Source organism: Notothenia rossii, assembly GCF_949606895.1.
Source record: "Notothenia rossii genome assembly, chromosome: 3".
Classification (NCBI taxonomy): Eukaryota; Metazoa; Chordata; class Actinopteri; order Perciformes; family Nototheniidae; genus Notothenia; species Notothenia rossii.
Genome location: NC_136901.1, coordinates 86,858,996 through 86,871,090, shown reverse-complemented (window position 1 = coordinate 86,871,090; position 12,095 = coordinate 86,858,996). Strand labels below are relative to the sequence as shown.

The following is a 12,095-nucleotide window of genomic DNA, read 5'->3' as shown; positions in this document are numbered from 1 at the left end:
CACTGACTTCAAAGAGGTGAACATGGAGGGACCTCTAACATACATTTGAATAGTATTCCCTGAGCACCCTTTGTCCCAAAACTACAGAGAGTTACATATTCATGTCCCATTTTCCACAGACGGACAGAGGACACTGTAGACAGGTCCTTCTAAACAGTATCATCTATAACACACGGGCTGCATTTAAATACAGGTGTTGTATCTGTGCACTGGCTCGTTCTCGTGTCATATATGCATCAAAAATCCATGAATGTGCGGTAAGCATTACAAGACAGTGTGCAAGTCAGGTGTTGTTAATATTTCATCAGGGCTATTCTTGGATCAATGCTTACAAAGTTCTTCTGAAGGACCAACTTCATGATTTATTCAGATGCAAAACAGAACGCCATGTTGTCAGTGACGAGAGAGAATTGTGGAGATTAGAGCAGCTGCGGGGACTGGCGGTTAAACTATGTAATGCTCCTCGTTAATAATCTGCATCACCTATATGCACACTAACTGGAAAATTCAAACATAACCGCGTCATTATTTGTGCCGTCAACTCCCTGTGGTCTCAAGTGAACAGACAAGGGCTCAGAAAACACCTCCAGTGAAGACCACACACATTGCTGTTCTTCTACTAGGACACACACACACATAGTTTGAAACCCTGCAGGGTGCTAAGCTAACTTAAGCTAATGTGTAAAGTTGGCTAAAGCAAACAGGGAGTCATGTGGGGACCCCAGGACAGTAAGAGTAACGCAAATCCTTTTCTACATTCTTAATTAACTTAACTCTTAACTTAACTCCTAATCAACTAACCCCTTGCCCTTATTCCTCCTACCTTAGCACTTTCTACTTTGTTGTTATTTTGTTTTACTTGCTTGTAAGCGCTTTGAGCACCAGGAAAAGTGCTTTTTAAATGTAATGTATTATTATTAATGTTTAGGCATTTTAATTTTGTGTGCTGATTATTAGTAGTCTAAAAGTTAGGGAAGGGGATCGTGAAAAGTAAAAATAACAACGATATAAAACAAACTTAATTTAACGTCTTCATCCTCATTACAGAAGTAGTGCTCCAAGCAAGATCAATCAGAGAGGGCAGGAGGTGATTCAAAGGAGAGGGAAATGGAAACATTATGTATCATAGCCCACAGACACAGTAATACAAAACAAAGTCACAAGGTCGTAAGCACCAATAAACTGCTTTTTTAAATGACTATGTTTAAAATGATTGTTTGATTTAATTACCAGCCAAAAAATAAATCTTTAAGATGAAAAGACCAAGTTATACTGCAAATCCTCAAATGTGGGATTATCACGCCAGCCAACGTTATGCGTCCTTTTGAAACACCTCAGAAATCACTCAAACCATTCAAAGACACTTGCATCCTTTAACAGGTACAACAGTTGAAGCCAAAGCACACAGTAAGCCACCAGTGAGCCGCGCTGAGGAGTTTGATCACATGTGACAAGAGAAGGAGCGATAATGGCATTGAGATTGACACACAAGTTAAGGCAAGGTGTTTGAGCAAGGTGTCGGGGTATACATAGCACTGAGAGAGAGAGAGAGAGAGAGAGAGAGAGAGAGAGCAGGTGCTGCTACAGGTAGATTCAAGGCTGTTAGAGTGGGGGTCCAGCGAAGGAGGGTTGAGAGACTAGGAGGGTTGAGAGACTAGGAAGGAAACCAGAGAAAGTGAAATCAAGAGACACACGGAGCAGATGGCTGTGAGAGCGGGATCACAGAGCGAGGACAGAAGAGCCTGGCCCACACACACACACACACACACACACACACACACACACACACACACACACACACACACACACACACACACACACACACACACACACACACACACACACACACACACACACACACACACACACACACACACACACACACACACACACACACACACACACACACACACACACACACACACACACACACACACACACACACACACACACACACACACACACACACACACACCAAAGTGACTCTGACTGCCGCCCCTGAGCACAGTCACACAAATAGGGGCACAGCAGGTGACGGCGTGACGAGCCAATCGGGTGCGCACTGTGTGTTAAGAGGATTATTCGCAGGGTTTGGGGCACGTTCGCAGTCACGAGGTGTGTGTATGTTCACTTGGTCTTATTAACCACCTGAGGAAAGGGGAAGGTTGCTCAAATATGTGTACATCTTCTTATTTATTCACTTAAACTCTATTTATTAAAAGCTCCTTAGAACACAAGATGGTGTGTCTCATCTCCCTGGGAGGGCTGTCTTTCTGCTTTGAGAAGCTGAGAGCAGAGCTGGAGGCCGGATGGAGGCGGGACCACCCGTTGAGAAGTGACAACGTCCCATTAGTGTCTCAGAGAGTCTGCCAAGCGTTTACTTTCTTTCCGAATGAAACTAACCTGTGTTCCCAGAGGTATATTTGTCATTTCAGTAAAGGAGAGTCTCACCATCTTGGATCACCACTGGGCTTTTAGTTCAACCTTCTTACTTCATTTATCCACAAAGATAAGGTTAGAAACACCAGTGTTTTTATTTGATGTCCTTGGTAACGTGGCTTAGTTTAATCTAGGAAGGACGCTAATAAAAAACATCCCATTGTCAAAGATGTAGCCCCAAATCAATCCATTATTTTTGTTTGTTTCAATAATTTCAGGAATATGATTTATTTTTCTTTGTTGCTGCGAGTTGAACGAGTACATTGAAACCACTTATATCTGTGTAAATATATATAATACATATTTTATTATAGAAATCTAAAGCTAGCAGCTCGTTAGCTTAGCTTAGCATTAGCACAAAGCCTGGAAAAGGCTCAGTGCAATGCTAACAAAATGTCCTATTAGCAGCACTAAAGCTAATTTAATAAGCATGCTATATTTAGTCAGTTTAATTTGTAATGTTAAATGTTGATGTATCTCAGATAACCTAAGCTAAGCCAAACCGTTGTTGACAGAGGATTCATTTTTACTCTACAGACATGAGTCAAATCAAACGTACTTCCAGCTAGATAAGTATGGAAATAAAATCAGCCAGAGAACGACGACCTTAGCCAGTTTATTCTCACACAAACTAACACACCTACTGCACTATTTATCCATGGGGGGGTCCAACCTGGGGATCCAGCCCCAATGGGGGGGCGTCCTTACCTGATAAATGTCTGACAGGCTGCTGCTTCCAGAGTCGCTGGTGATACTACATCCTGAGTGGCTGGAGGACACGCGGGTCACCTGTGGGTGCAAGCCGTCGGCCAGGTGAAGTCTGCTGAAGTCTGCGGGGAGCTGCACGTACACACACACACACACACACACACACACACAGACACACACACACACACACACGCACGACACACACACAACATACACACAGATGGTCAGTATCAGCCAGCTCTGCAGCCACCGCTGGGCACTCACGCTGGACGCTAGCCAAGTAGAGACACACTCAGCGACCTTCATTTTGTCTGAAGATACATAGGTACTATATGGAAGTTATTATATTTCCCTTCGTTTATTACTCATTTGAAAGTGGACACAGAGTCTTTTTGATGAACTAAACAGTGTTTTTTAAAGATGATATTGTATTTGTTTGCCTTGTAAACACACTCCTACTAATATTGTCCCTTTTAATTCTAATTAGAAAATACACTCATATTCGAGAAGATTGTCTTTACTCCACAGCTGTGGTAATGCAATGTTAACGGAACAAAATAATAATAATTAGTCCCACTGCAAGAGCTCAACTCTGCATATCATTTATTATCAAAGCAACGAAAAGAAGATGTTAATTAAATCATCCGACTTACTAACAATCAGAAGCTTTTATCAAGTTTAACACAAAATAGGAGCGAATACAAAATGTAAAGGCATTAGAGGTCATCTAACATGTCTCCTTAACCCTTAGATGCATAAGTGGGTCTTTTTTGACCGGGTGAGGTGGAGTATCTTTGTAATTACATTTTTTTATCATTTCATATTCCAGCTATTCCTCAAAAAACATGTTTTGGATATCATTCCATTCCAATTTTAAATATTTAAATTTTAAGAAATTATACTTTTTGTATTACTATCCCAAGCTTCCATAACTGGGTCAAAAATGACCCGCATGCATTTTCTATGGAATTTCGTTTTTTTTCAAAATGTAAAAAAATACATCTAAAATTATAAATAGTGAAAAATTAAATATAAAATATTTCTAGTGTGAACCAAAATATAATACTAAATATTATACAAGTGATTTTTCTTAACTAAAATGACAAAAATGGCATGAAAACACATTATTCTAACACAGGTCCTTTTTGAACCACTTATGGAAGAGTGTAGGGTCCAGTCACTCGGGCATCTAAGGGTTAACTTAAGTCTTATTGTCAAAGTGAAATAATAACAATTCAAATGAAATATTGCAGCTCCTCATACTTGTGTAATCACTGGAACTTCTTAATATGAAGATATAAACCAAAAGGAAGCGCTGCCTACATCAAGGATGAAATCCCCTCATTAAAGAAACTCTCATAACCTAAATAAGCACGAGGCAGTAATGGGGGAAGCCCCTCTGAGTTATTCATAGTGTATACAGTAACAGAAAGCTGTGCTGTAATTAGCCACAGTGTACATGAGCCAACCCACTTTCTCTATGGAGATGACCCTAAAATGTCAAATAGATCAGAAAGAAACCCCCTGCTGGTGGTTTACGATGATTAGAAGAATGTAAACAACCATGCTTGTGGGTTATTTGAAGTACTGTATTTATATGTAGAGTAATAAAGGCCAACTATATATTTTTTATAAGAGTATTTTCCACTTTTTCTGTTTTATATAATTAAATGTTGGCGTTATGACTGTTTAAAACAAGGCCTATGAGGACATTTTTAACTATTTCCTGACACATTATCGACAAAGTGGCTATCGCTTAACTGAGAACAAAATCCCCAAAATATAACAGTTATATTTAGTTAGTAAAATCAACATTTTAAAGAGGTCATAGGTACTTTTTCCAACTTCATTTAAATGATTAAATTAACCCTCCTGTTGTCTTCGGGTAAAATCTGACCGTTTACTACTTTGACACATTTCCCGCTCTTATCTGCCCATCCCCCCCGCGGATCACACCTGGCACACGCAATACATGTTCAGTGTCTCCGCGAACACCAAAGTAAGGGGGGGGGGGGTGGGGGAACGAAGACAATAGAAGGGTTAAATCATACCTATAATGATATTATTATTATGACTTAATCTCAGTAAACAAGCCGTCTAAAGTCTCATATTCCATATAATAAATGTGGTATCTGTAAATATTATGGTTAACATGTCATTTAAATGAATTAAATATGTGGTTTTATGTGCAGAACAGTGTTATCAAATGAAGCCCATGACATCTGACTGGAAAGCCACAGGGTGAATTATGAATTTAATCAAACTGTGTCAACCGGTTCATACAGTAGAGCCTATATATGTGAATATTTCATGGCTAAATGTTTTATTTACAAATATATATTTGATACTCAGCAGGGATACGGCCCAGAGCCACTTTAAACTCGACTTCTGGCTGCGGCGGGTCATCAATATTAAATTCTTTACACCCTAAAAGTCAAATGTGGCTGATTTAACTGGGTTGCTCCATTCATCATATGATATCAGAGAGTGAGCTCAACAGTATATTTCCAGGCTGTTTGATTTCAGATGTGGATCGGATGAAAGGATTTTGACTTATAGATTTGAAATGTTTCTTCTAGATAGCAAAAACTTAACCTGGCTCTGATAGTAGATAAAAGCCAGACTACAAATGTCATTCGAAAATACTGAACTCTTCTCCAATAAATCCTGGTTTGACACTGGAAAGATTGTGCAGTCAGGCTTTTAAAATGTCCTACCGGAGCTGCAAGGTAATATTTTCCCTGAAGAGAAGTCATCTGGGTGTCAGTGTCATCTGCCTCCAAATGCACTTACGCTGTAAATAACAACACTGCCTCAGATATTCCGTTTTTTGGGGAAAACAGACTCAACAGCGGCGACACTATGAAGTCTCACTTGGATGACAAATGGAACAGATCGGAGAGAAAACACACCTCGGGAAGTTCATTTGCAAGTCAATGGGTTTGAGGCATGATCTGCTCTTGAGCGAGAGAACGTCACAGCTTCTGAAGCGCTCGTCGGTTGAATTAAAAGAGTTTTGGAAAAAGGGGGGGGGAAAGTGTTTTTGCTGGGAGAGATATCAAAGAGAAAGTAGAAACAGAAATCTCAATATGCATGATCTTCCTTTTGAGAGAGAAAACTGAAGAGGTGTAGTGGCACTGAATTGATTTGGAAGACGGTGTGACGAGATATTTGGAGAGCTTTCTGAAGAAGACTCACAAAGTGTCACTGACAGAGAGTGAGAGGCAGCTCCTGCAGCCCTGAGGTGTGATGTGACTTCACTGTGTCAAAGATTGCGATCACTTTTAATTATCTGCCTGGCTGCACTAACCAAAATGGTCGACCGGAGGGCCAGCCAGTCACTCTCTCTCTCTCTGCCCCCAACCCCCCTCCCCTCCTCCTCGTCTGAACGCCTCCAGCTGACTTCCCTGTTATTATTACCGACCGGGCATTATTGTGTGAGGGTGACCAATCTCTTTGTCTGTGTGTAACTGCGGTGATAAAGCCTCATCACATTTCCTTCTGATGACTTTCGGGAGCAAAAGAGATTATGGTGCGGTTTATCACGGTCTGTTTGAGCTACGACTCAACATTTATATGTATTACCATGTATTATTATCAGTAAGCCCGCTGTGGCGTTGAGGCTTCGACTTTATTGGGAGAGGGACTACTAAAGCATTATTGGGTTTGTTGACAATAACACAAGTATTGAATAGCTGCTTTATCCCTTGTGGATAAAGAAGAATAAACACTACCCTACTGCACAATGAAAAAACAAACCTCACCGTCAATAAAATAGCTAATTTATTAACATATTTTAAACAATTTGGGTGCACTTTCAATGATTATAAATGCACTGTGGTTTAAATTAATTAAACATTCTCATTATTGAGAGACGTGGTCATGTTGATTGTGAAGCCATATCGACTGGTCTAAATGTCAATAATAATATTCCCACTGGTTTCCACAACCAGCCAGAAAGGTCCCACCTCCTCCAAACAAATGAACGACAAACCCCACCCCCTTTAAGAGGGAGAGATAACGGGAGGGCAGGGAAGCAGGATAAAGGGAGAGGATAATAAACACCTAATCCTTTCTCTCCACTCATTTAGGTCATCTGTCTGTCGGCCAATAAGCCAGGGTGCATTCAGTCTATAAGCATGTGGGGAAAAATGACCTCCACTGCCAATGGCATGCGAGAGACATGGGCAAAGGAGGATGCCAGTACAATAATAATGACACACAGTCATGACTATTTTCCAATCTGCAGCACAAGGACACGCGTGTTCCGTGCGTCATTAACCCCGATCCAACTGGAGAGCACGCTTTTGTTTAAATCTATGAGTGATACGCTCACAATCAACCAAAGCATTAACATGTGATCATGCTCCTACCTTGTCAGCCTTTCTGCACAGCTATGCTCCGAAATCAGTGCTCTCTGGCGAACGAACGAAGCGAGCTCTGCAGAACCGCGAGCCGAAATACGTACAATCAGCTGTCACCGGAGGATTAGGAAGCGCTCTAATGCTCGAGCCACAACACTCCCCTCTGCCTACATGTGAGCAGATGTGGCGCTCCCTTAAATGACGCTGTAGACCTAATGACCTAGATTGCTGGGTGGAAGCCCTTGGTGGCTCTCAATCTCTTTACTGGCTTTATATGCTGGGGGGGGGAATGAGCTGCTGCTGCTGCACTACATGTCCAATATTGGGGTTGGACAAGCTCAGACAAGCAACCATGGATGGTGTAAAAAAACCATTAAGAGGTTTGAAAAACACCTTTGCACTGAAGGGAGTAACAATTCAATTGTTGGTTTACAAGATTTGAATTATTGAGCAAAACATAATACCACAATGATTTCCAGAATCAAGCAGATAAAAGCGCCTGACGCTCTGCTGCTACTTGTGGGCTCAACTCTATCAACTTGTTAAGAAATGGAGATCTGCCAATGTTGGAAGGCTGAAAGATAGCAGAAACATCCAGAATCTCCCATGTCCACGGTGGCAGCTTCTCTCTTTCCTGAGCCCGGCGGATCAAGAGATTAAAACCCCTTTTGGCGGGGGTGTCCGATGAAATGGGCCTGATATGCTCTCTGGGCTTTCCCCTCCAGTGGCAGCTCCACCAGTCAGGGCCACAGAAACCAGACACGAGAGGATTATTACCTACGATGGGGTATGCAGTCCACAAAATACTATCTTGCTATGTTATAATAATTGTTGTACCAGATGTACTTTAAGTAAGCTTTTCCTGCCTAACGAAGGTTGGTGGATGTGCAACAAATCTCCAGAAAGTATGTTTGTTTACTTTGTGTGTATATCAAACCATGTTTTTAGCATGGTTCTAAAGAATTGTGTTAAATGATTGGCAGAGAGAAGGGTCTTAGTTAGATGACCCCTTGTCACCATTTCTATTTGATTTGTTATCCAAGCCCAGCACAGCTAAAACATTAGCACTGATGTCTTTTTCCGTACACTATTTCAATTAAATGTTCAAAGATAGGCATCATAGGCCAAGCAATCAAGACAAGATAAAGCAATATATGTTCATAAAAACCTAATACATCAAGTGTACTATGAAGAAGAACATCAATGTGTGCCTTGTTGCAGTAAAGATAAAATGCAGAATGGAAATGGAAGGTCTCCAGGGGAAAGATAAGCAAATGGGGAATTACACTATGTGGCAGCCACTGGTCATGAGCCCACTATGGTGATGCTATTACTGTAATACGATCCGCTGGCTGATATTGACTCTACCCATGGTGGGTTTCCTTCTGGGCTGAATAAACATTTGTTTAAGCCTCTATTAGTATGCTAAAAACATTAAAAAAAACAATGAAGATCCAGGCAGAACGGATACAGATCGAAAGGGAGATCTTTCCCTTTAAAATAATAGACAGCGTTACTAAGTTTTACCTTGAATACAGCAGCTAACGTACACATGCTGAAAGACCATTATACAATGAGGCCATCTTGACGTTGCACTAATGTTATCAAGGTTTGATCAAATGTACTTTTTTTTTAACTTGCTGGCTTACGTACTTTCTTCGTCTAAATCTGAGGTGCCTGTTTGTCGGGCTTTCAGGATATTGAAGCTGTGGAAATTATTTGAATGTGTATATAACAAGTGTTGAATTAGCATACAAGCTACTTCATGAAACGTGCTGTTTTGATATTCCTCGTCAAAGGTTTTTACCATATGATACATATCTTAGGATATTCTTTAGCATGTAGTGGCTACTCATTGGCTGATTGCTTGTGCTAGTTCTCTAGAAAACTAGTCAAATCAATGCTTAATGACCAACTTAAAGAGGGTATTACCAAATGAAACAACACATACTGAAGACTAGATTAATACAATCATACTGTATGTGGGGTCCTTCCAACAACCTCAAGAGTTGTAATGGGAAATATTGCTATCCACACCTGATCATTGGCTTTGGGTACATAATATTGCAAATACAAATCACCATATAAAGTATACGCATAACATCTTTAAACACAATGTTAATATCAGATGGTTAAATATGCATATTCTACGGTGTTGTAATAAAAGAAACCTCTAAGAAAGAGATTCTTGGAAGACCAGGTACCCATGGAGGCCTCTCTGAGAAAAGCTGCACACACAAAGAGGGTAAGACATGTTGTAAAACATGGCACATCTATGACTATCCTAGAAATACTAAGATGATTCTTCATGCAGCATCTTTCCTGTGCAACCGTCCATCAGGATGCTTTACAGCCCTGCCTCTGTGTGTGCGTGTGCGTGTGTGTGTGTGTGGTCTCGACGTGTGAGTGATGCCAGCAGCGCTGACAGCAGATCAATCCGTTCACCATTCAAGTTCAGATCAGCTCAGCCCTCCGTCTGCAGGACCTGCCTCCAGCACCACGGCCAGCGCCACCATCTGCAGCCTCAATAAACAGGACTACTTCAGCTGGTGAGGCTAAAAACACTAAATATGCCTCAAAAATATCAACTGTCTGTCGACTTTCTGTTTTTAAAGCCACATATTTTTGCATCATGAAAGTGCTTTCAGGTAAAAAGAGCTCCTAGGGGGTTAATAGGTGGGGTAACTGAATTTAGGGGAAGCTTCATCGTTGCACACATGACATCACCTCCTATTAAAGCCCCCTGATATATTACTTATACAGATTTATCTCCAATGCATATATATTCGACACCTGGTGCGATTAATTTAACAGGCTCATCTTAGGACCTACAATCAAATATTGTCATGTGAGTGCGTCGTAAAACATAACGAGGGCGCAGACGTTGGTCGTTAAACACACAAACATGTGTACCGCTGGATGTGTGTGTGCCAAGGGAGAAAGCATTATCCATGATGAATATGCTCGCGTGAATAAGAGGATAAGTGTGATTATTAGCCACATATTAACCTTCTTGTCGTATTTGTTTTCATTTTTTTTAAAAACGAGTTTTTACGAGAATGAACTACGCCTATTTGATCGATAGTGTGTGTGCATGTGTCTGCGTGCGTGAATGACAGCAAGCACATGGCGGCCGTTTCTAGTTCAACACACTGACACACATATTTGACTGTATTAACCAGCCTCTGTCCTTGGCCTGCCCGGCGTTCATTCATCTTGTGGAGGCTCGATAGAAATCCGATGCCCGTCCATTATAGTGCCGGTAATCATATCTAGAGGGTCATAAATGAAGGGGGGGGGGTAAGATAAAATAAAAAAGATGGAGCGAAGCCGTCGATAGGCTACTTACCGGGGTTTTATCTTGCTGGCTCGGGACTCCATTGCTGTCTGATGCCGCTAATGGTTTCATACTGAAAAAATGTGGCTAAAATCTAGCATCCCCGGAGCGGCTCTATGCTTCAGAGCGGAGCCCCATCTCCCTCCAAGCCGCCTGCCCTCTCCCCTCCCTCGGCTTGACAGTTTTGGGAGTATCCGCTGTTCCCTGGCCTGATTACACTCTCCAAAGCAACACCAGACACACAGCCTTCCCGCTGCTTCCCACAGAAATATCTCAGAGCAGAAAAAAATATCCTTTTTTTTTTACCCAAGCAACGGCATGTTTTTCTCTCCGCGCTCTTGACAATCACATCTCCAGCCGGAGAGCAGCGCCGATATTAAAGCCAAAAGAAAAGAAAAAGATGAGAAAAATGGCTGACAACACTTTCACTCACGTTTGCTCTCTCCGCCTTTCTCCCCTCCCTCTCCCGAAAGTAAAAACACGGGGAAAAACGCGCGCACACAAACGCCTTTATGCACCATTAGATGATGTGAAGACCGAGACGCCTCCACCGGGTAACGTTAGAGCCAGCGGTTTGTTTGTAAGGGGGGTGGGGGGGGGGGGGGGGGGGGGGGGGGTGTGTGTGTTTGTGTCGGGGGGGGGGGAGTAAGGACCTCCTCCCTGCCAGACAGTGATGCTGTAAGAGCAGAAACACTGTGGCTGTGCCCCGAGTGCAGACAGAGAGATGAAAAGAAGGGTGGATGCGAAAAATGTTTAAGAGAGGAGGAGGATGAGATAAAGACATAAAGCGCAGGAGAGAGGTGGGAGGAAGAGATTCAGATAGGTAGATGGAGATGGATGGATGATGGGAGGATGGAGGAGCACATCAGTGCGGGTATAATGCCATTATCACGCTCACTTCGGCACAAGACCGAGACTGCAGCCGGTTGGCATAGTAACGCATTGAAGGAAAGCTATTTCCTGGGCGGGGAGACAGAGACAGAAGCACTTCCTCTTGAGAGAGTGAGTAAGAGACAGATGCAGGAAGAAGGGAGTATAGCATCATGTCATAAGAGGAGTAACATATGTAAACACTAGAGGAGAGGCAGTTACGGAGGGAGACAGAGAAAAGAGGAAAAAATAGAGAGAGAGTACAGTATAATGTGTTGAGAGAAATAGTTGAATATGTACACAGAAGACAAAATGAGTAAAAGAGGGATAATCTGTAAGTATTATGATACTCATTCAATCCTTTCAGTTATTTCCAA

General features: G+C 41.9%; 1 protein-coding gene across 8 annotated transcripts in view; it reads right to left on the bottom strand.

Moving 5' to 3' along the window:
• Positions 1 to 12,095, bottom strand: part of rapgef2b (Rap guanine nucleotide exchange factor 2b) — a 132,629-nt gene that overhangs the window by 30,847 nt on the left and 89,687 nt on the right. For 4 of the 8 annotated variants that reach the window (XM_079668895.1, XM_079668892.1, XM_079668893.1 and 1 more), the window contains one exon: positions 3,148 to 3,279. The exons of 2 other annotated variants lie outside the window; for them this stretch is intronic. In XM_079668895.1, the coding sequence (XP_079525021.1) occupies positions 3,148 to 3,279 (132 nt within the window). Of the gene's footprint in view, positions 1 to 3,147; positions 3,280 to 10,860; positions 11,257 to 12,095 lie in introns of those variants that run through there. 2 more of the 8 variants (XM_079668898.1, XM_079668899.1) reach the window with 2 other exon arrangements.